The sequence below is a fragment of the Marmota flaviventris genome, chromosome 16, assembly GCF_047511675.1.
Source record: "Marmota flaviventris isolate mMarFla1 chromosome 16, mMarFla1.hap1, whole genome shotgun sequence".
Taxonomy (NCBI): Eukaryota; Metazoa; Chordata; class Mammalia; order Rodentia; family Sciuridae; genus Marmota; species Marmota flaviventris.
Window position 1 is genome coordinate 25,793,612 of NC_092513.1, and position 24,945 is coordinate 25,818,556.

General features: G+C 52.2%; 1 protein-coding gene across 2 annotated transcripts in view; it reads left to right on the forward strand.

The window, feature by feature from the left end:
* Positions 1-13,450, forward strand: part of Zbtb7c (zinc finger and BTB domain containing 7C) — a 258,060-nt gene extending 244,610 nt beyond the window's left edge. For both annotated transcript variants that reach the window (XM_071602666.1, XM_071602667.1), the window contains 2 exons: positions 1,280-2,503; positions 12,799-13,450. In XM_071602666.1, the coding sequence (XP_071458767.1) occupies positions 1,296-2,503; positions 12,799-13,450 (1,860 nt within the window). In that variant the 5' untranslated portion in view covers positions 1,280-1,295. The remainder of the gene's footprint in view (positions 1-1,279; positions 2,504-12,798) is intronic.
* Positions 13,451-24,945: the final 11,495 nt, after the last annotated feature.

Consider the following 24,945-nt stretch of genomic DNA (forward strand, 5'->3'; position numbering starts at 1 on the left):
GAAGGGTATCTGGGTCGTTTCCAGTTATTGGCTGTTGTGCATAAAGCAGATCTGTGCATTTGTGTAGAGGTTATTGTGTGGACCACAGTTTTCATTTCTCTGGGGTAAATGCTCAAGAATGCAATCACAGCGTCTTGTGATAGTTACATATTTGGTTTTCTAAGAACCTGTGATGTGTTTTCCAGAGTGGCTGGGCCATTTTGCCTTTCTACCAGCAATGTATGAGTGATCCATCTTCACATCTTCACCAGTACTTGGTGTTTTCACTTTTTAAAATTTTAGCCACTCTAAGAGGTATGTAGCAATATCTTATTGTGGTTCTAAGTTCCACTTCTGTGATGACTAACAACCAGAAACATCTTTTCAAAGGAGATGACTTCTTTCCCATCTGTATGCCCTCTTTGGTGAGGCATGCTCTGTTGTCCTCAGGGTTGCCCTGCCCTATCAGAGCAGGGACCTTCTTGGTTTGCTCTCAAGCCATCCATCAGGCAGGACCACCCATAATGACAAAGGGGGTCTCAGAAGAAGATTCTTCCCCCGGGGGTTTATAAAACTGGGAGGCTAACAGAATCCAGACATGATAAATTAATTAGCAATGCGCTTGGATCTATGTGGGTTTCAAGTGTTTATTTATAACAGAAACAGACAGACATAGATAAGATGTTAGTTTTAAAAGACAAAAAGATCAAGTTTTGCAAATGAAAGGAAACTCCATCAGCTACAGTGAAGCCGGGAGAAGGGGCAGGTGACCAAACAGATGCCAGGAGGCTCCACTCACTTACTGATAATGGGCCATAAAATTGGTCTTAGGCTTCCTGGGATCCAGTGCAAAATGGGAGTCTGTTAAGGAGTCTGAGGACTTGTGAGACAACCAGAGCGTTTCCTCAGCAGAGGCACCCAGTGGTCCTGTATGGGAGGTGGACACTGTGCCCTGGGAGGATGGAATAGCTGGCTCTCAGGAGGTCGTTCATGCTGGCATTCCCAGCTCCACATTTACAAAGTGAAATTTGGTGACTCAAACCCGCCAGGAGTCTCTGTGGCCTTTGCTAAGCAGTGCCCAGTGGCTCCAAGAGTCCAAGGGCACAGAGAGAAGCGCCAGCTTGAGCCGAGCTGTGAACTGCAGGTGAGGTTTGGCCAAGCCCAGAGAGAGGAGGGCTGGCTTTCTCCTGCAGGATGAGCCTTCGGCCGAGCAGAGGGCGCGGGGGAGCAGGGGGTCCAGAGTCCCTACGGAGCCCTCCCCAGCCGTGCTCGCTAACCGCCTCCCTCTTCGTGTCCGCAGGGCTCGGGCGGAGAACATGGCCAATGGCATTGACGAGCTCATCGGCATTCCCTTCCCCAACCACAGCAGCGAGGTGCTGTGCAGCCTCAACGAGCAGCGGCACGATGGCCTGCTCTGCGACGTGCTCCTGGTGGTGCAGGAGCAGGAGTACCGCACGCACCGCTCGGTCCTGGCCGCCTGCAGCAAGTACTTCAAGAAGCTCTTCACGGCCGGCAGCCTAGCCAGCCAGCCCTACGTGTACGAGATCGACTTCGTGCAGCCCGAGGCGCTGGCCGCCATCCTGGAGTTCGCCTACACCTCCACGCTCACCATCACCGCCTCCAACGTCAAGCACATCCTCAACGCCGCCCGGATGCTGGAGATCCCGTGCATCGTGAACGTGTGCCTGGAGATCATGGAGCCCGGCGGCGAGGGCGGCGAGGAGGACGACAAGGAGGATGACGACGACGACGAAGACGACGACGACGAGGAGGACGAAGAGGAGGAGGAGGAGGAAGAGGAGGAGGACGACGACGATACGGAGGACTTTGCTGACCAAGAAAACCTGCCTGACCCCCAGGACATCAACTGCCACCAAAGCCCCTCCAAGACGGACCATCTCACGGAGAAGGCCTATTCAGACACACCCAGGGACTTCCCGGACTCCTTCCAGGCCGGCAGCCCTGGCCATCTAGGGGTGATCCGGGACTTCTCCATCGAATCTCTGCTGAGGGAGAACCTGTACCCCAAAGCCAACATCCCTGACCGGAGACCCTCCTTATCTCCGTTTGCCCCGGACTTCTTCCCACACCTCTGGCCGGGAGACTTTGGTGCCTTTGCCCAGCTGCCTGAGCAGCCAATGGACAGTGGGCCATTGGATCTGGTCATCAAAAACCGGAAGATCAAGGAGGAAGAGAAGGAAGAGCTGCCCCCGCCCCCTCCCCCACCCTTCCCTAGCGACTTCTTCAAGGACATGTTCCCTGACCTGCCTGGGGGACCACTAGGCCCCATCAAGGCAGAGAACGACTACGGTGCCTATCTCAACTTCTTGAGTGCCACCCACCTGGGGAGCCTCTTCCCACCCTGGCCACTGGTGGAGGAGCGCAAGCTGAAGCCCAAGGCATCTCAGCAGTGCCCCATCTGCCACAAAGTCATCATGGGGGCCGGGAAGCTGCCGCGGCACATGAGGACCCACACTGGGGAGAAGCCATACATGTGCAACATCTGCGAGGTCCGATTCACCAGGTGCGCAGCTGCAGCAGGGGCAGGGTGACGGTTTGCTGGGGACAGGGCCAGAGGCGTGGAGAGCCAGGGATGGAGAGAGAGCCCCAGCTAGATCCTGGTCACATGTCAAGTTCATTGCTAGGCCGGATGCTAGGCATTACCTGGTGTCATGACTTCCAAACCCTTTAGGGAGCTAAAATATGTTCTCATATTTTAGGTGGAAGTTTAAGATGTGAGTCAAGTCAGAGCTGAGCTGTTCCAGGGTGAAGAGCCTCAGCACCCGGTTTGCATGTCTTCCCTGTCTCCTTTACCATTGCAAATCCACAGAACCCAGGCTGGGCTCCCCAGAGGGGTGCAGCTCTGGTGTTTCATTTGGAGAAGCCACAGTCCTTCTTCTTTTTTTTTTTTTTTTTTAAGTTTTTTTAGTTGTTGATGGACATTTTTTTATTTTTATTCATTGATTTATATATGGTGCTGAGAATGGAACCCAGGGCCTCATACAGGTGAAGCAAATGCTTTACGACTGAGCCATAACCCTAGCCCCCACAGTCCTTCTTTATTAAGCATGTCCTGCACACTAAGGGTCCTGGGAACACAGGCAGGCACAATTACCTTTGTTTCCAGCCCACTTCCTGGTGACTAGCTGGCCCCTTATGTGTGCAGCTAGAAAATGATAGGCAACTTGAACCCCAGTCCATGTAGAACGTCAAAGTCTGTGACCAGGAGACTGCAGAGACCCCTGTAGGCCCTTCCTTCATCCTTACAGGACAGGGCTCCCTGAGTGTTCTCTCCTTTGCCTTTCCATGTTGAAAGAAGTATTAATTTACACTGTTTTAAGATTTGAAGTCAATACACTGTAAATTTTTGGTCTCTCAGGGACACCATCCCATTCAGCAAACATGTGTCATGTACTTTGTGCAGCAACTTTTGTGGTCAAAACTGACAGGTGGGATGATGGGAGGTCAGCTCTGTCCGTTGCTAGGTTTTGGAAGGCCTCATTTGGGGAATATACAGCTTGATGGTGCCATTGTTTTCTTCCTTCTTTGTGTTTTATTTGTTCTTTTTAGTTACCCATGACAGAATGTATTTTGACATCCATACATGGAGATAGCTTCCCATTCTTGTGGTTGTGCATGATGTGGAGTTCCACTGGTTATATATTCACACATGAACATAGGAAAGCTATATCCCGTTCCTTCTCTGTCTTTCCTATTTTGTTGGTGCCACTGTTGTTCCCTGGTGTGAGACTGATCTCAGCCATGTCCACAGTAGGGAAGCTCAGATAAGTGGTCTGGCCCTGGGGCTTGGTCACTTCACTGTGTCGGATGTAGACAGAGCCTGGTGATACCTATCCTGCAACCATAGCTTACTAGACCAGTCCTTCCCCACTGCCACTGACCCCTCAAAGAGCTCACCTTGACAGCCCCCCCCCCACTTATTTTAATGTCACCACCATCACCCCACATTCTCTTGAAAATGTGCCTTTGGGAATTATTTGGAGTTCATTCCTTTGATTTTCCTCCGTGGGCCCAAAGCTCTGGCCTTTGAGGACAGAGTGAAACTTTTGGTTCAGGGTGGATATCCAGTGCAGGACTGTGTGCTTTTCCAGAAAAAAAAAAAAAACAAGATGAGTCTGTAAAGTGATGAGACCTGCTGTTGGGGCGACTTGGGTGGGAACTCAGAAATATGTTCCAGTCCAAATGACATTGCTGAAACAGCTCTGTGGCTCTGAAGGACACTACTGATGGCTTCCAAGGGAGCTTTGGAGTCCTGCTTACAGCTGCTTCTGTGGGGTAAACCCCAGAGTCTGCCCCAGATGCCTCCAGGTACAGGGGAGGGGAAATCTGCAGGATGTGTCCCCTTCCTCTTAGCCGCTCACTATTGACAGGCTCAGCCACCTGCCAATGCTGACCCCAGGGCTTCCTCCCTGACACCAAGTCGCCTTGCAGCTTTTCCACAGGCCCTGCTTCTTGGCTGACTCCCTGCCACGATCCCATAATGCCTTCCCCTTCCTCCCCACCTGGAGGCTCTTTAGCACTGGTGGCTGGGATTCCCGTGGGCAGTGCAGTCCCCACTTTTCGCCCCTGCCTGCCTTCTCCTGGTTTCACTTACACCCCCCCAGGGCCAGGCTAGCGCAGCAGAACAAGGTGTTAACCAAAGCACAGAGTGACAGGAGGGAGGTAAACCAGAACTCACAGGAAGCCAACCCAAGTATAATTCATTCATCTTCAGTAAGGGCCTTGCTCCAACCTGGTCTCCAAGGCCCTTGGGAACAACTTCAAAGCCAGACCAGATCTGCAAAGCCAGCCTAGAATCAGCCTGGAGCACCCCTCTGCCCAGCCAGCTCCCATCCCTAACTTCCTGTGCCTGTCCCTTGGCAGGTGGCTGACTTTGGCAACACCTCTCCCTTCAGGGGACACCCAGGCCAATGGCTTCAATGGGAGATGTTTCTCAGGGTACCACACAGTGAACCCACCTGGCACCCAGAGCCCCCTGGTCCTTTTCTTCCCCATCTCCTTCTCTCTGGGCCTTTCTGCCATCATCCCTCTGTGAGGTCCACCCAGGTCTGGCCAGTGTGTGGGCCCTGACTTCCCTATGGAAAGTTTATAACTTGGCCAGTCACTGAAGACAGACCTCTCACCCTCTCTGGGCCACTGGAACATTCTCTGGGAGTAGGCCTCCTGGTTTGAGCAGTGATGCTGTTTTCTATTGAAGGGTGACGCTCCAGAATGCTCCCCCCAACATACTCCTGATGGTCACTTAGGGTGGCCTCTGTGTCTTCCTACTCCTCCAGGCCACATCAGCCCTGGGGCAGTTCCGGCCACCCAGCCATCTGCCCTGGCAGCCCTTGGTTACTCCTGCTCCTCTTGCTCTGCAGGCGGATGACCATCTGGGCCCCAGGCCTGCCTCCAGCGGCTGCAGCTGCACTCCAGCCCCCACCAGACCTCCCCTCACTTGGCTCCCACTGGGCCCTGACCCTCCGGAAAAAGAGCAGACAAGCTCTGGGGGCCCCCCTCTCCCAGGAGCAGAGAAAGCCCAGGGTCAGGGGGCAGAAGGGGTGGAGAGATTTTTCTGGCCTGCTCCCATCAGGGACGGTATTTCTCACCGTGGGCTGCTGCTGCTGCGCAGCCTGCTCCTCACCCCTACCCACACATTCCTCAGAACCGCCCCTCCTTGGCTTCCCACTGCCTCTCCAGGACTGTCCCGGAAGGATTCTTTCCTGTCCTCTAAGAGTCCCAGTCTGGCCTTTCCGGATTGAAGTCTTCCTCCCTGAGACCAAGTCACCTTGCAGCTTTTCCACGGGCCCTGCTTCTTGGCTGACTCCCTGCCACGATCCATAACGCCTTCCCCTTCCTCCCCACCTGGAGGCTCTTTAGCACTGGTGGCTGGGATTCCCAGAGTCCCTCGCAAGGCCAAGACTAGACTGGCCCCCACAAAGGCTGAGAGGGACCTGACACTCTGCCCTCCAGGCCTCCTCTGGGACACTGTTTCCCCACCTGGGGTTGGGGTCCTTCCTGAATTGCAGTAGAGCTCCAGTCTCTCGCAAGACCTCATTTCCTCCCTCCTCAACGCTGGGAGGAGCTCAGTCCTCTGACCCACCTCTAATCCATCCCATGGTCTTGGAGACGGCTGCCCTTCCCCTGCCTGGTGGCCCTTTGGCCCAGGCTCTGAGTTATGCGTCCCAAATGCCAATTCCCAGGATGTCCACATCCTACGGCCATCTTTCCTAATACTTTCAGCAGTCACACCCAAGAGAGGGATGTAAGGGACCACCCTGAGGCCCTGCCTGCTGCTGGCCTCTGAGAGGAGGTCCTCCCCACCATGGTATTGTCTACTCCTTGGTGTCGGAAACCTCACCTCTTAGGTGGCTCCAGATTTTGGCCAGTCCCACCAGTTGCCTCACCACTGATCTGTTCTAGATATAAATACCCCTAGGCAGGGGATCACAGGCTTCACCCAAACTGTTTCTACAGCCCCCCCCCTGCTGTCCCCACCTGCTGTGGTCCCCTGGTAGTCACTGGGCTCTGAGTGCCTCCACCTCTGTGTGCCAGGTGTTCCCAAGCCTGTGTTCATTAGGGAGCTCGTTCCCTGGTGAGGGGAGGGGATGGGGGCCTGGGCCTAATCCAAGGCACCATTTCCCTCCTGAAAAAGGCTGGAGCCGGCCGAAGCTCCTGCCCCAACCCGTCCCGCTCAGGTCAGACTCAAGACAGAGAAAGAGCTCAGGATAAGGTCAGCGGTAGTCTGGACCAAGATCACCCCAGCCCTCTCCCCAAAAGTTCTTCATCCTCTACTCCCAGAGGATGTGGCAGCCGGAGCCAAAGGTGAGGACTGTGGGGCTCTGCCAGAGGTGACACCTAGGATGGCCCCTGAAGAACAGGGAGCATGTGGCCCATGAGGATACCGAGAGACACTGCTGTGCTTGGTGGCCCTTTCTGTCTACAGTCACTGTGGGTGGCAGCCCCTGCACACCTTGTTGTCCCAACTGCAGCCGTCACTGCCAGTGGGAACTGACCCTGCCTGGAGAAGGCCTCTGCATTACCTCCTCTCACTTCCCGCCACATGGGTCCCTGATCACAGGCCATGGGGACCTGCCTCCTGCCCACCTAACCCTTTGGCCAGGAACTCTTACAGAGTGGACAGGCCATCTCCCTCCTGCAGCCCCTGCATGCCACCCACAGCCTGGCTCACATAGGTGTCCCAGCTGTGTCTGCCAGAAGAGTAGAGAACGCAGAAGTGTTCAAGACCAGAAAGAGACCCGCCCTGACCCAATACCCAACAGAGGTCCCACGGAGGCCACTCCACCCTGGGAAAGGATGGGCGACCTCCACTGTGAACGAATTTACTCTGTGATGAACAGTTTCCTCACAATCCCCTCCAACATCCCCAGGGCTGCCACTGTCAGCCTGCACACCTCCCACCCCTACCCAGCCTCTAGCCCAATGCTGACCACCCTCTGCTCCCGGGCAGCTGCCAGCTCTCCAAACAAGGCCCGGCTTTCTCTTTCCTTTATCCTCTTTCCAGCCTGCCCCCTCCCAGCAGTTCTGGGAACCTTGTTAAGATAAGGTCATGCCTTAGCAGGAGGAGAGGTGGTCTCAGACCATCCCAGACCATCCAGTACCAGGAAGTCTGAGAGGAGACATGGCCCTGCCTGGGAGCCTTTTTGGAAGTCTCCTGAGGACTCACTCATCTTTCCTGACACTGAGCTGGAATTGGGGCTGCAGATGGAGTCCGTGATGCTGGCCTCCCTCTGCGGCAGGAAAGTGGAATGAGATGGCAGATGAGCAGAATGAAGGTCAGGGAGGAGGCTCAGACCTAGGGCTGGGGAGTTCTGGAATCAGCCCTGCTGGTCACTGGTCATCAACACACATGTAACTGGCACTCACTGTGCCTATGCTCAGTGTTGGGCACCTTGTGACGTACAAAAGAGCACCCAACAAGTGCTTCTCAAAGCGGGTTCCAGCACCCTCCTTACCAGGTGCTGGTTGAAGGCTGCAGGAAGCACCATGCAGAGTAACTGTCACTGAATGAATACATGCACACAGGGCCCAGTATCTCTCAGTGGATTGTGGGACTTTGGAAAGAGCACCAGAGTGGTCATCAGGAGGCCCAGGTTCAGGGCCTGGTTCTGCTTCTGCTAACTCTGTCACCCTCTCTCAGCCTCAGGTTCCCAGGTAAAATTTATGGGGGTAGATGGATGCCCCCTAAGGTCACTCCCAGTTTCCTGATTCCATTTGGCCTTCACGGCCAAAGCAAGCACCTGAGCCATGCGACAATCAGTACTAAGGGGAATGTCCGTGAGGTTTGGAGCTTTTTGCATTTGCTAGAATTTGTATCACTTGCTGCTTCTGGTTCTGGTGGGGAGGGGCAGGGATGAGCAGTGTGTGCATGCAAGGAGTCAGCCACACAGTGGCCCTTGTCCTGGAAACAGCACACACATGCAAGGTAAAGGCAGGCCTTGCCAAGACAGCCTCTGGACAGGTGTTCTCATCTATCAGGAGTGCTGGAGGTTGGAGCAGGGCCTCAGGCAATGCATGTGTGACGTATTGGTCCTCCTTGGCTCTTGACCCACTGGGAGGGCAATGCTGACACATATGAGACTACCAGGGGACAGAAGAAGAGCCACTGCCACCTCATCTTTTCTAGTTGCTCCCACTTTGTCCCTCAGGTAACCTGACTCAAAGGGCAATGCTTAGGCAACAGATGCATGGAAAATCAGGGAGCTGAGCAACAGCCCTGGGTGGACAGCATAGAACTACACTTGAGTTTGACCTTAAAGCATTAGGGGGATTTGGAGCATGAGGCATCCAGCAGGGCAGTTTGCAAGAGTAAACTAGGAGATGAAGGAATTGGGTGCAGGGTGGTAGAGGGCTGAAACAGGGGGTTTAGGGCTGGGAAGGAAGGAGCACACTGATACCTGGCCTTGACCTTCTGGGAGAGCCCCCAGGATGGAGTATCAGTGTGCAAACACCAGATAGGCCCCAGGGAAAGGAGCCAGGGTTTATAAGAGCCTCCATCCTGTGGCTGGCTCTGTACTGGGGGATCAACAGTCCAGTTCTGCAGGCAGGTGTTCCAAGATGCAAGCTTGGCTAGAGTGTGGCCTGAGAGAACAGCATAATCCATGCAGCACGTAGGTTCAGTGCTGGGGTGGGGGATGCTGCAAAGCGGAGCAGAGAGAGTTTAAAAGAGCTTTCAACTCCAAGCTAAGGGATAAGTTAGCACAAGGCCAGTGGGAGACTGGGACCTTTAAATCAGACCCCAGGAAGAGATAACTAAGAGCCCACTCACTGCCTGAATCCCTTACTTGAGCATATCCCAGCAGAACTCACACTGCTCGTAAACAGGCCAAATTCACAGAGAAGCAAGAATAGAAGAGCTTCGTGCATGGAGCCAACCAGACAAAACAGGATGGGAAAGAGATTCCTCAAATCCCCATTACCCAAATGCAAACACTCTTGGAACACCAGAGGTTAAATGGTACAGACCGGCTCCCACTTTACAGGTCAGGGAACAGGTCCAAGGCAGTGAACCTGGTCTGGCTCTTTGGGGGCACTCCTGATCCAGACCAAGCTCTGCCAACCCACCTGTCATGACATCCACGTGGAAAGGTCATCACATGAAGAAGGAGATTGTGTGACCTTAGAATGCCATTCCCCATCTGGTCCTTGCTTATCTTGGAAGTAAGGGAGTTGGACTCCATCAGGTTCTGGGAACTTTTTCAAAGTTCTGGGACCTTTTCAGGGTCCTGGGAAGTGCACTGCTGATGACATAGGTGCCTGGACCCTGGGACTCAGACACTAAATCTGAGTATGGGGACAGTGCTCCTGGTGAGCTCCATGATCTCTAGCATTTTTTCCAGGACTAGCTTGTCCTAAGCTCTGCCAGCTCTCTGCACCCCTCACCCAGCTCTCTGGACTCTCCATCAGGGGAAGACAGCTCTGCCCAGGGAGGGGTTCCTCTCACCCGCCCTGCCCTATTTCAATGGTTGCAGTCTGTACTTTCTGACCAGCCCTCGTAGGCTGCAGGCCAGGAGTCCTTATGGTGAAAATATTTGCCTCCAAATAGCAACCTTTCCAGGGTCTTTAACATAGTGCATTCACCTGCCCAGAGCAAGTACTCAACAAAGGGTCATCAAGATGCCCTCCATTGACACTGATTTATTTTAGAAGCCCTAATGAAAGTTTGAGAGAAGTTGTAGATATTTACAGGGAGGCCCTAGATATTTGAAGATTCACCATTCACATCATCTATTGTTTGAGAGTTACCCAAACAATCAATACTAGGAACTGTGTGTAACAGTGATTTTAAAATACACATATATAGGCTGGGCATGGTGGTACACACTTGTAATCCCAGTGGCTCAGGAGGCTGAGGCAGGAGGATCACAAGTTCAAAGCCAGCCTCAGCCAAAGCAAGGTACTAAGCAACTCAGTGAGACCCTGTTTCTAAATAAAATACAAAATAGGGCTGGGGGTGTGACTCAGTGGTTGAGTGCCCCTTTGTTCAGTTCCTGGTACCCCCCACACATACAAAAAAAAAAAAACCATATACACACACACACATTTGTGTGTATATTAGGATATGTGCATACATATACACACATATCCTAATGCTGGGGTAAGGACTAAATGAGGTGACTGATGGTTCTGAGTGGAGCCCTCTGCCAGGCCTGGTGAGGGAGTGAGCCAGTAAGTGAGCCTGCTAGTCCACCATCCATGTGGCCATCAGAGCCTTGGTGAATTTGTAGAGTACAATGAAAGCACACTATGGGATAGAAATGGCACTCTGCCCCCCACATCTCTACGTTTTTGCACAGTTCACAGAGATGTGGTGAGAAAAACGGCCCTGGCTCCTAGGCCTGAGTTCTAGTCTCAGCTCCACCATTACCCTCTGGTGATCTCAGCCAGTTTCCCTCCCTGGGCCTCAGTGTGCCACCTACAGAGTGAAGGATTTACTGGGGCCAGTGATTCTCAGTGTGGGGTCCGTGGACCACCAGCAGCCACAGCAGCATCGGGCAACTTGTTAGAAATGCAAACGCTCTGCTCCTCGTCCACCCCAGAACTGAATCAGGAGCTGTGGGAGGCACCCAGCACTCTGCCATATCAAGTCTTGATACTTGTTCTCAGGCAACACTCAAGTTTGGGACCCACAAACTTGGATGCCCTTAAAGGCCCCCTTTCTGCTCAGATCTCCAATGGTCTGCATTACAGTTACCACCAGGGTGGTGAGCAGCTGGGGTGGGCAGGGGTATTGCAGCAATCACAGCAGGGAAGGCTGGTAGGTTATGGGAGAAAAGAGGGTCTGGTATGTGGAGGAGAACCTGTTTCAATCAGTAAGCCCTCTTCCTCCCCCTTCTCTCCCTACCCACTATGCACTCTCCCTCCCCACCTCCCAGAAGCCCTCCAGCCCTCCAGTGAGCACAGGAGGGAGAGTCCGCTCTCTGGTCCACCTCCCACCACCAGTGTTCACAAGATTCTCTCCTCTCCTACTCCATCCCTCGGGAACATTTTTTTTTTTTTAATGAGAGCCAGTGAGACCTCTAGTGGCCACAGAACACCAAGGCAGTTCCTGCTATATCCTGGGGTTATACCAAGGGTGATTTAAATCTGGCCATTTTAGGGAGGATACTTAGGATCTACATCTGCTCTGACCTCAAAGCTGAGCCTAAAATTACAGGCAGAGACTCCACCCAAGCCACACCTGCGGGAAGGAGGTGGGAAACCATATGCAGGCTGCCTGGCCTCCTGGCCATCTGGGGAAAATACAAAATAATCCTGAGAGGACTTCCTGCCGCCCGCCCGCCCGGCTGCCTCCACCTTGGCCAGGCTGTGCTGAGCTCTCAGACCTTAGGAAAACAATCCCAGGATGCCAGTTTTCCTTTCAAGACCACCAGGAGGTGTGTTGACTGTAGCTCACACAAACCCAGGCTCTTCATGGGCTCCAGACAATGGGGAGTGATGTCTGGCCCTAAATTCTGCTCTGTGCCAAGAAGTTACATAACTTGTTTAAGATCACCCAGCAAACTGGTGAGGGTCTGCGGATAGAGCAGGAGCTCCCAGACCCCCATGGGAGCCCCACCTAGGCCATGCCTTACCTCTGAATAATACTCCTAAATCCCAGAAAGCTTCGCCCAAGATTAGGCTGCATTCCTGCTGCACCTGGCTCTTTTGTAAACCCTGAAATTGTCTGCAGACAAAGAGGAGAGAGCTCAGGGCTTAGGATAAGAAACCACAGTGCAGGAGGCTTGAGCAAGGTGTGCCGGGCCTCTAGAGCCTGCAGATTAGTGCTGAGGACAAACAGATCTCAACAGCCTGTGGGCTGGGATGGGACAGAGACCCAACCACAGAAGTACAAGGATGAGCCCAGAAGGAAGGCTGTTGCTTGGAAAGAGTGGGTGTGAGATTAAAGTACAACCCATTATCGGGAGCAGTTGCTGCACAGCAGAGGGATAGGCCCAGATGCTGATTTGGGGGGTACAAATCTTCCCCAGCAAATCTATTTTCCCGTATGTAAGACAGGCCTTTGATAAACAGTGGAGTGATTCATTACCTGTACTGGTGTGTAAAGGGAGTTGGGAGGGGCGTCTAACAGGACACTGATCCTTCCCTATCCCTCTAATCCAGGTGAGGAGCCACACGTGTTTGGAGTGGGGCAGAAGTTTGTGGCCATAGTTGAAGGTAGATCATAGCATGTGCACCACTCCTGGGCTTTATGACACTAGGACAATAGGGAGCCTTAGATGGTTCTGGAAGAAGGGCGAGTCAGGGGCCTTGAAGAGTGTTCCTAGCAGAGACTGACTCCCGGCTTCTGCATTGCAGGCAGGACAAGCTGAAGATCCACATGCGGAAGCACACAGGGGAGCGGCCCTACCTGTGCATTCACTGCAACGCCAAGTTTGTGCACAACTACGACCTCAAGAACCACATGCGCATCCACACGGGCGTGCGGCCCTACCAGTGCGAGTTCTGCTACAAGAGCTTCACGCGCTCCGACCACCTGCACCGCCACATCAAGCGCCAGAGCTGCCGCATGGCCCGGCCCCGGCGCGGCCGCAAACCCGCCGCCTGGAGGGCCGCCAGCCTGCTCTTTGGCCCTGGTGGCCCAGCGCCCGAAAAGGCGGCCTTCGTGATGCCACCTGCGCTGGGCGAGGTGGGCGGCCACCTGGGCGGCGCCGCCGTGTGCCTCCCGGGCCCCAGCCCCACCAAGCACTTCCTGGCGGCACCCAAGGGCGCGCTGAGCCTGCAGGAGCTGGAGCGGCAGTTCGAGGAGACGCAGATGAAGCTGTTCGGGCGCGCGCAGCTGGAGGCCGAGAGGAACGCGGGCGGCCTCCTGGCCTTGGCGCTGGCCGAGAACGTGGCCGCCGCGCGGCCCTATTTCCCGCTGCCGGACCCCTGGGCCGCGGGCCTGGCCGGCCTCCCAGGGCTCGCTGGCCTCAACCACGTGGCCTCCATCTCAGAAGCCAACAACTAGGCTGGCCTTGGTCAACCCCAGCTGGCCAGCCCTGTCCCCTCTCCCAGCAGGCCCAGCCTGCCCCACCCAGTGGGTCTGAACCTTTATTTCACAAACACAAAGGGAAAATGAGAAAATACACACTAGCAGGATTGTATTTCCAGGCCTCCAAGGCAGCCACCTCCCTTTTGCTGGTGTCTAAGATGGGCATCTCCTCCCAGGGATCCTGAAGCAGGGCCTCCTCTCCTTGGCTATTTCTCTGTTTTGCACAGAAACTCACAGGGGCCCATGCCACAGAGGAGGGCCACATGGCTGGGTGCATAGGAACACTTTGGAAGCAGGTAGAGCTACAAGGAGGGGATTGCTTGGTGGGAAGGCAGGCCAGGTGGGCAGGAATGAGGGCAGTGTCCTGGGCACACATCTTGCTTGGGTCCCCACTGCCTTATGGGGGGTCCCTCCCAGCCCTGCTCTGAGGATGGTATCCTGGTCTCTAGCCATCCTGGGATCCTTTAGAGAAATGCCTGCCTGCCACCCAGAATGAAATGCCTTACTGGCAAGGAGGCCTCCTAGAGCCAGGAGCCAGGCCACTGGAGTCTGGGCCCATTTTTTTTTTTTCTTCCCTATCCCGTGACCTTGGACAGGTCAACCCTCTGTGCCTCGGTGTCACCTGCTATGAAAGGGGTTGGTAATTTAGTGTCCTCTTCCCTGACCTCCACACTCATACACGCCAACCTTCCAACGAGAATCCTTGAGACTGTAGAAGGCTTGCATCCCAAAGTCCCTGGGGAAACCGCTTCTCTTACTGGACTTAGTATTATCACCTCCACTTCAATCTTAGCACTGTTAGCATAGGTGAGAAATGTGGCCCAACTAGATGGGAATGAGAGAGAGATGGGGCCGGATTCACTGCTTGTCCACAGGCAGCCCTGGGGGCTCACATTTCCCTACTTCCCTACAGGCCACTATTAGTGTCTGGACCCCTGGGAACACCAGTCAGCATTGTCCCACCCCACATGCCCTCTCCAAGGCTGTACAGAATCTCTTGGGACCTGTGGGGCCAATTGAAGGGCTAGGGCCGGCTTTCAACACCTAGCAGCTGCCTACCTTCACCCTGACTCCTAGAGACACAAAGCGCATAGTTACCCAGGGGTCATCTCTTTGCTTCTCGAGTTGGGGGCTCTCTGGGCCTTGCTGTTGCTGGTGATGGCCCCTTTGCTGTGCTTGAGCCCCTCACTCCCTTCCTCCACCCTCCTGGATGAAGCTGCCATATTGGACCCCATCCCCATTTTGAGAAAAGAGCTCAAGGTAAAAGGCAGTAGCCTTTGGGGCCTGAAGGATGTCCCATAGTTAGGATGTCCCATCCTGTCCTGGCTCTGGAGTTGGTGGCAGATCCTGAGAAGGAAGACAGCTCTGCTGGCCCAGTGCCTTCCTGACTGCTCTCTCCTTTTCCTCCCTTCTTTTTCTTGCTGAGTTTGCTTTGGTTTCTCAGTAGCCCAGAGAGGACAGTGCATCCGCCCAGCGGGCCCAGGGCTGGAGCCCCCAGTCCCTGAGCTGTGGTTGCAAGAGACTTGGCTCTTCCTATCGCCTTGGCTTTTTCCTGAACAAATAACAAAAATTAACAAAAAGGCCAGAGAAGACCACAGACTCTGTCCCTCTCCCAGCTCCCCAGAAGAGACTCCCAGATTCCTCCCTGTGCCACCAGCCGCCATTCCAGCCAGGCAGAATGGCCTCATACCCTGCCCCTATCTCCCCTGCCGTCCTCTACCTGGGATTCCAGGCTCCATTTCCAATGCTTCTGTCTGGGACCTGCCAGCCAACACGGCTCATGCCTCCCATCAGCCAAGGGACTGGGACCGAACCAAACTTAAAAAAAAAAAAAAAAGAACAAATTGGAATCTGGTGGTGTTGGGGCTTTTGTTTTTACTTTGTAAAGGTAATGACTTCTTATAAACTCAATTTTTCAGATGACTGGTTAGTTCTTTCTGTTTTTTCTTGGCTGCAGTTTGGAGTTGTATATTGTAAAATATCCAAAGATGTCGAGTACTGTATGATCAAGAACTTGAAGCAAATGGGTCGTGGGGGGGGGGGGAGGGTTGGATGTGTTTTGTTTGTTTCAATTTTTTTTTTAATGTTTCTGATTTCTTTGTCTGTGGGAGAACTTTGGAAATTTTTCTATTTATAACTCTTTTTATGTGACTGCTCTATGTAAAATGACACTCAGCAAAAGTTTGCCTTAGTGATTCAAGGGACAATCTTCCATAACTTTGGTCGCACGCTGCATCCTACCAAGCAAACTCTCAGCTAATTTTCTGGCCTATTTATTAAACAGTATTCATTGACTTGATTAAATCATTCTTGGGGGTCGCACTTCTGTGAGATGTGACTGTGGGAAGTTCACGGGACAACGAGCCAATCTGTAGATGTTCAGTGCTTAAGGTTTAGGCTACTGAGTGTCCCACACTTAGAATAGTGTCCAAGACACCTTTACAGAAACATAAACCTTTGACCCTTATTTAATCATTTGAAGGACAGTGTTTGAGGAAACACAAGCTCTGCTTGCCTCACTTCCTGGGGAAGTCTGTTATCCCCCTTCGGATTCTCATTTCAGGTATCTGGGTGCTTGGGGGGACGTGGGAGACCGGAGCTCTGCTCTCCATCCTCTCCCACATTTCAGCTTTGGGCAGCACCCTTAGATCATAAGTGTTCAGGTATCTGTGAGCCCAAGCACTAGGGGTGTGTGTGTGCATGCACGCACACTCATGCCCAGGTGCAGCCTATGGGTGTGAGCAAGGGAAAGTCCTGGCTGCTGACTGTGGTCCTACAGCCAGTTCTACCAGTTGCCTGGCTCGGTGCCCGAGTGGCCTCCAGCTGACCTCCCTGCCATGTTGGTGTCTCCCTCATTCCCAGGTGTGGAGTCGGCTTCTTTCCCTTTTCTCACCTGAGCTTCTTTCCGACCAGAGGATGCTAGATCCTGAAGGCGGTAAGGAAATGTATTTGTCATTAGATGGGGTCAACTCGACGTGGAGCATTTTCTGGATAACTGAGGACTTTAACTATGAGCCCCTTCTGTTTTCATTCCCTCTCTCCCCGTGGTGGACATTTCATATGCGGCATTTCTTGGTACAGGGACGAGGACAGGTCTGGATTTTGAGTCCTGACTCTTCTGAGTTGTGTACCCTTAGACTAACCACTCCCCTCCTCTGCGCCTCGCTTTCCCGACCTCTTGAACCAAATGAACTTTCCCGAATTCTCCACCCAAATGCCCCTCAGCAAAGGGGCCCAGCTGGTTGAGGGACTGGAAGCTAAAGTTTAATGAAATAGCCAGAAGCCGCCTTCCTGGCGGGTCCTGCTCCTGTTGTGGTTTTGAAATCCAGGCCTCTCCACTCTACGACATAGCATTTGCATTTATCTTAATATAAAAATAATGTCTTTCAAAAAATGACTTAAACTACTTATCAGGTAAATGACCTGCCTTTCCCTTGAATCTTCTAGTGAAGTCAGCATGTTCCCTGGCTCCCCTTAAGCTCAGGGACAAGCACCGCCCAGAGCAGGAACACGAGGCCATAGGACTCCAATACCTTGGCCTCCTGGAATTGTGTGAAGCTCATTCTGGGGATGGGGGGTGGGAGTATCCACGAAGGGAAGAAGGTGAAGATGGAGAAGGGGGCACAGCAACCCCCAACCTCTGCTGCTTCTGAAATCTTCATAGGAATAAAGCCTCCTAGCCCCAGCCAGGTGGAAACTTCAGGGAGCCCCAGCAGGTGGGGTCTGTTTCATCAGGCCCAAGATGTTGGGGTTCTGATGACATAGGACCTCCAGCGAAAGGAAAAGGGGGTGTGTTAATCAGCTTTTCATTACTGTGACCAAAATAACTGATAAGAACACCTTAGAAGAGAAGAAACTTATTTTGGACTCTTAAAGCTTCAGAGGTTCAGCCCATGATGGGCCAATTCCACTACTCTGGGTCCAAGGTAATACAGAACATCATGGCGGAAGGATGTGGTAGAGGAGAGCTGCTCAGCTCTTAGCAACTGGGAAAGGGAGTGGGGCAGGCAAGAAGGGATCCAGGAACAGACAGAGTTTAAGGGAACTCTCCCAGCCACCTTCCTCCTACCTGCCAATAATTACTACCCAGCTCGTTCATTCAAATTATTAGCCCATCAAATGGATTAATCCACTGTAGGTTACAGCTCTCATAATCTAAACATTTCATCTCTGAACATCCCTGCATTGTCTAACACATTAGTTTTTTGGGGGGACACCTCATATCTAAACGATAACAGGGAGTGAGAGAGGAGGATGAGGCCTCAGAGGACAGGCCAAAGAACAGAGTTACCTGCAGAATAAGCCTAAGGGACACATCAAAACAGGCCTTGGGGCTTCTATATGTGTGATGGATGCAGAAGGGTTTGGCCGAGAGTTTGATCAATTCAAAACAATAGGAAGAGGATCCAGGAAACAATGGGGCGCCCAAATGGAGGGAGATGACTTCCTAACATCTAGAGTGGTCCAAGAAGAAGAGATGTTCTTTGTGAGAGGGTGAGCTCCCCATCATTGGAAAGGTTCAACACTGCCTTTCAAAAATGCTAGAGAGTATGTTCCTGCATGGGAAGGAGAGTCTTCTAGATGGCCCCTTACATCTTCCATCTGGTTTCTGAAAAGGGGTGTGTGTGTGTGTGTGTGTGTGTGTGTGTGTGTGTGCGCGCGCGTGTCCCTATTCCTTATGGCCAGAAAGAAAACTGCCAGAAGATAGACACAGGTCAAAAAGAAGAGTCAGGGCGAGTTCACAAAATTAACTTGGTCCGGGGCCACATGGTCTCCCCCACCTCCCACACCAGGTGACTTCAGAAATGAGGGGCCAGAGAAATAATGAGGGTCCATAGAAAAGGCTCTGACTTTCATTTAGAGTTCCCAATGGCCATGAGGGAGGAAGGAGCCAACAGGAAGTACCCTGCCCCTGCCCCATTGCAGTCCCGGCAGTCCTGTATCTGATCCTAGACCTGCCCTGGGGTAAGCAGGGCAAAGGCCCCCTTCTCAGCCCTTCCCCCTCTCCTGGGAGGGACCTTGTCACCTTGCCCTTCCTGAGGGTCCTCTGAGCTCACCATAGAGCTGGCAGCTGGGCACAAGGGGACGTTGTCAGGAAAGGGCATGACGGGGTACACCCTTGGCAGATGGTCCCTTCTGAGCACCAGGTGGCACTGGGGCTTCAACAGGGATGTAAGAACAGAGCAAGGAGGCAATGTTGTCACATGTGGCCTGGCCCAGAAAGCCAGTCCCCCTGCTGGGAGCCCTGTCAGGGCACTAAGGAGGTCAATGCAACCCACTGAGTGTCAGAGTCGCTGAGAACAGATTTTAGAAACAAAGAGGTCAGTTACCAGTGGCCTCCTCCCCAGCTCCCAGCCACCTGGCTCTCCCCTCTCCCCTGTTCCTGACCACCCCATCTCTACCTCCAGCTCCCCTCCTTATGTGGACATCTGTTCTCTGTCTTCCCAGTCCAACCAGCCTCCAGAAGTGGCCCTGGCAGGAGTCACTAGGCCTGACTGTGGCTCACAGGCTCCCTCTCCTGGCCTTGGCCACCCGGCTCCTCGCCCAGGGTGGAAAGACATCAGGGTGCTGTGAGCCACTCAGGCCTCCAGCAACAAACAAGGGCGGCTCCTTCAGGTAGAAAGGCCTTGAAGTCACCCCAGGGGGCTGGCACCAGCCAGACTTCTGTCCTCCTGCTCCCCAGGGAATACAGGAAGCAAGCAAATGACCCCTCTCCCTCCTTTCAGGTTTGAAGGCTGAGGATGAGTCAGAGGTGCATTTCCATAAACTGATGGAAGGAGGATTCCCTGGAGAGACCCTGCTCCTTTTCCTTCCAGGGCACACTCTGGGCACGGCCTATGGGAACCTTGAACTGTGGTGCCCACATGACCTAACCCCATTCCCCTCCAAAAATGAGCCCAGAAAGGGCCTGACAAATAAGGGGACCAGAGCTCCAATCTCTCCTGGAAAATAGGGACTGACAGCTTCAACTGCAACCAGACATGCCCCACACCCTGGTGCCCACACCCGCTCATCAGAGAAATGATGCACAGGCTGATGTCACCTCTCCTGGTAACAAGTGGAGACACGCAGTGCATGGACAAGACCTGCAGAGCCATTTTCCCAACAAGTCTCCCTGCTGGGACATTTATAACTCATTTTCATCCTATAGTTCTTCCCTTTGACCATGAACTCTGACCCTGACAACAAAAGCAAAAGAATAAACAAATAGGTTCCTGGAATGAGGAAGGAAGATAGAGTGAGTCAGCCCCCCTCCTTGAAAAATTAATAAAGCATGAACCCTGGTAACATAGGTGCCTTGTGGCTTCTCAGATTATTTGGTCTTTTGAGGTATGTATCGCTGTCGCATCCATGTTTATCAGTTGTGTTCCTAGTCAAAAATCAACTTAAGTAGAAAAGTCATTTATTAAAATAAATTAGATCTCCCACAAAATCTCCACAGGGCCAGAGAATCAGGGCTACCAAGATCTCTTGTGCAGGCTGCATGCTATACTCTAGCACACTTGAGGGGTGCCAGTCACACCCTAGGAATTTTGCATATTTACTACACAGTAGATGTGTACATCTTAACAATTGTCCAGCAGGTGGCAGTGAAGTGTCTTGAAGGGATGCCTTGTCTAATTTACACTAAGCCTCCCCATGGACTAGGGCAGCCCAAGCCTGGAAACCCCAACGCTGGGACAATGTGAAACCACACTGTCAGATGGCCAGTGCATCTAATGGGAAGAGCCTACGTCCCAACAGGATCACTGGGTAGGTCAGCTCCCAGGATTCAAAAATGTCCATTCTCAGCCAAGTTCCATTAATGCTGGGTGGTGTCACATCTCCACGTAGTCTTTGGCAAATGAAGTACCTGAGCTCAAAGTGGCAAATGGTAAGGACAAGACTACAGGGTCAGCACTGGCAGAGCCAGTGCTGCAATCCAGGGTCACTAACTCCCTGACCACTGCACCACACTGCCCCTAAGAACCCGAGAGGCAAAACGAGTCAAGGCCACTGGACGTAGTTGTCTAGTTAGACTGAGCTCATTCTGGCCATTTTCCTTCTGACACTTCAGCCCTCTGCAGGTCTTAGCAAACTCATTCACATCTTCACCCACCCGAGGCCTGGGAAACCTTGGAGACTGCTTTCCCGGCTAGGGGTTGCCCACACCCTTCTCTCCCTCGGCTGTAGAGATTGCCCTGGAGCCTTTTCCACCACACCAGAGCCTTCCCTGCTGTGCGAGAAGCCAGTCCAGGCTTAACCTCCCTCCTAGTCCAACCAGATCAGCATAACTGGGGTGTGTGTTAATTAACATGGATTTTCATTTTCCATTTCAACACGACTCCTACAGGAGCCATACCCTGAAAAAGTGCATTATTTATTTCCTAAGGCCTGGAATGGCCCAAGCCGGTGGGCCTTTGTGGGGGCAGCAGTTTGGAGACAATGAGACAAGAAAGAACATAGTGAGTGTGGCAGAATGGACACCCCGGGGAAGCAAGGGCTCGCTGCTCTACTTCCTCCTTCAGACCAAGAGCTCCAGGTGCCTGAAAAGGACTGGGAGAGGGGAGGCTCCCTCCCTGCAATCTGCCCCAGGGCGCTGGCAGGCTGACCCTGGGCCTCTGTCATCAAAAAGTCCCAGGGTTATTCAGCCTCCTGGCTCACCTCCTTTCTGCCTTCATAAAAAGGAGGTGAGGCATCCCACTTGGATGGATGGCATGGTGGGGCTGGGGCTGGGGGCTGTGGAACACCAGTCCTTCTTGCTACTTGAAGGTCTTTGATCAGGGTGGGTTTCCCTTCTTCCCATCTACCAATAACATGTATGGTTCCTTATCCTTTTCCTTTTATTCTTAAGATGGGAAAGGAAGGAAAAAGAGAGGGAGGAGGGGAGGTGGTGATTGCTTCTAGCACCTACTGGGACTCTTTCCTGGGTCCTGCTTCCCAGGGCAGGTTGGCATAGGAACCTCCCTACCACTTCAGTGGAAGGACAGCCTGGGGTGGCCGTTTGTTGGGGAGGATGGACAGGGAGGGTGTGTGTAGACGGGTATTCAGATGCAAGGCCTCTCAGGACAGGATGGAGTCAGGGGTGGCAGAGAAGAGAATGGCTGTGGGTTAGGGCCACAGACTGGCTCTGCCCCACCATGATTCTCTGGTCCAGAACTACGAGGAGCCTGAGAATTTGAACTAGATTCTGGCTTTCCAGATCTTTCTGAAGGTATGTTTGCCAAGGTGGAAGGGTGGAACACAGATTCATGAGCAGTTTGAATATTTAGACATGTGACAGGTGGCCCTTTTGGTATTCTTGCATAGGCTCTGCATATGTTGGGGAAGGACTGAGACTGGGCCCTGAGCCTTGCTGGTTCCAAGGGCTCTAAGAAGGAGAGTCCAGCAGGACTCCAGGCTTGATGGAAGCTTTGATATTAGGCTGGGCTGGACTGTTCAACAGCTGAAAATGAGACTTTTGTTATGCCTCCTCGCCTGCCCTGTCCCTCTGGCTGAGTCCCTGATGGCTTGAGCCCCTCCCCCACGTCAGCGACACTGACCATTCCCCCGTGGGAAGCTGTTCTCTCCACTTGGATGAAGAGTCCCGAGAGTTGTCCTGAGCCTGGAGTTGGTCACTCATGAACGGAAGTGGATGACACAAGAGTGCTTGAGCCCTACAGACAAGTTTCTGCAAGTTCCACCGAGTGATCAGCTGGACATTGAGTTGTTCTGACCTTTGAAATTCCTTTCCCTGGAGTAGGGCTATGGGCGCTGGTGAAATTTAATTAGAGACTCCAGCTTTATTTGGACATCAAAGACCAGTGTCCCTCTGATCTTCATAGAGAAGCACACATAACAAAGAGGCCAACCGCACTGCAGCGGGCCTGTGAGGGCCTGGGGAGGGCTATTCATGGCGTCAGTCAGGGGGCTGGGTGGAGATGAACTTGGGAGCAGAGAGGGGACTTATTTAAGGGATATTGCTGCTCAGCAGACTGACAGAAAGTCAGAGACCCAGGAAACCGGCCATGACTGAAAGACGGGGGGCATCAGCAACACTGGCCATGATCATGGCCCAGGAACCATCTTGCTAGGCCACCAACAGCCATGGCACTGGAAGCTGCAGCTCCGTGGTCACTGTCTCACCCCTGCATCACACTCTCCAGGAGCAAAGTCTCAGGGAGAAGCCTCCAAGTGGCCAAGGCCCAAACACAGGACCCCCAGATGCAGTTGCCCAGAGACAAGAAAAAGATGTCCCCAGGCCGCCTCGCTTCTTCTGCCTCCCAGAGTAGCTGTCTTCACAAATAGAAGTGTGATTGGATGAGTGACAGGAATCAACCATGATCAGTGAGAAACATGCTCACACTTCATTGCTGCCATTCGTCCATATGAGAAGGGCACATCACGACGGCATCTGACACCACCAACAACGTCTAGCCACTAGCTTAGTCTTTTCTATTTCATGGTCTTATATTTATGATTTGGGGATTTAGAATGCTTCCTTACCCATTTGACAGATGTCATCTTTTCATTTTTGTTTTTGTTTTTTAACCACTAGCTCAATGGAGTTGCTGAAAATTAGGAGCCTGGTTTCCAAGTCTTCCTCTGCCACTGATTCTCTGCACAATCTTGAGAAGGTTACTTCCACTCTCTCAACCTCTACTTTGTCACCTGGAAAATTGTGGGATGGGCAAGAGGGTCCACAAGATTTCTTTCTCTTCACCCTGCAGGATTCCATGCTCCTGCTCTGAGGAGCACTCAAAAGAGGCCTCATTTCCCAGTCAAAGGCCATTCTCCTCTCCTCAGGATGGAGATTGCCCAAATGGGCAGGATGTGCATTGTCCAAGGGTGTGTGATGCAAATATTGTTGAAAATGACTCCACCGTGGGACCAAAATAATCCCCTGGAAATGCCTTTCAAGTCGAGGTTGCCAAACAATGCATAAATTTGTTTCCACTTTTGTCTTTCCTGTATGGGTGAGCTTGCTAAGTATTCTTTTCTCTCACGTGGGTACCCATGCACACACGCTTGCCTTATTGGCATTAGGGTTGCACGCATAAAAAGCTTTCTTTTTCACATTTTTCCTTCGTTGCAGGCAAAAAGCAAGTTTGTGGGCTTGCTTTCTGTTCACAATTGATTTTTCACTTTATTCCCAACGTAAGACAGATGGCTTTGCCTGTAGACATCCTAGTCAGTGTCCCTAACAGAGCAGGATCTGACCAGGAATGTCCAGACACCAGATGCTCAGTTTTCTCTGGGATCACCAGCCTCAGTCTCTGCGCCGCCTCAACTTCCTACTGTGGAGTGGTGGGAGAGGGGAGAAAGGGGGGAGAGTAGGCGCCATAAAAAGAGCCTTTGAAGAGAATCCTTGAGGGGCCCCAGGAATGCTGTCTGGTTCCAAGTTTTTCCTGAAGATAAACAAATGCCCATGACCAGAGTCAATGCTGCACCCAATTTATGGAACATGTGACCTAGAAAGTGACCCAGTATCTCCTCTGAGGACCACGCCTCCAGCAGTTCCATGAATAGAAGTCTTAGCAATAAAAAAAGTTCTCACAGGCCATACATATTACTTTATACAAAACTTTGTCACTTTAGTTACCAGAAAGCATCCACCATGACAGGTATTTTAAAATCAATCCCAAGACTTCTGGGGTTCTCCATGATGCTCTCAGACTGGACCTCACAGTAGCTGGAAAGTGGGAGATGCTGCATCCCCAGGTGCAGGTCGGTGGCCCTTCAGGCCACTGGGCCACCTGAGAGTAGGACTAGAAGGGAAAGATTGAGAAAAAAAAAATGTGGTTGAGGTGGCAGGTGCAAGGACAAATAAGGAATAGCAAAATACCCCAGTCATTACCAAATGAAGGGACACAAAAGTGACCAATCAACTTACTGACTGGACATATACACCTCAACAGCTAGGAAAAGCAAGATTCACGACTGAGCCCATTTTTTAGAATCAGTGATATCTAAGAATTCTTCATGGAAAATCTGCCTTTGTATGTCCCCAGGCTTTGACCCATTTTGTATTACTAAAATACAATGGGACTGAAGACTGTACTTCCCCCTGTGGCTGACTAGGATATTTGGGACCAATCTTTCCATTAAAATCATTTAGAAAATTTAAAAATATATATTTAAAAAAACAATTGAAGGCATTAGAAAGCAATTGAGGAAGGAAGGATTTGTAGAGTATAACTAAAAAATAAACCAAGAAATGTGAACCAGAAATTTGGGACCAAACACCCCTAGGAAAATTACCAAAAGACTGAGAAACTGAGCAGAGTTTCTCTCCCAAAAGACTTGAGACATACAATTGGAGTTTAGAGACCACTTGAGAGGAGGAATGTTGGTAAGAATCCCAGACTTTTGGTTGAAATACAAAAGGGCTATGTCCTAGCAGTATTAAAAGAAAACAGACAAGTGTTCACAATGTCCACAGTCATACGGAACCTGAATGAATTACAGTAAAATTTTCTTAGCCTCAGACCTGCAGAAAGTGAAAGCAAACC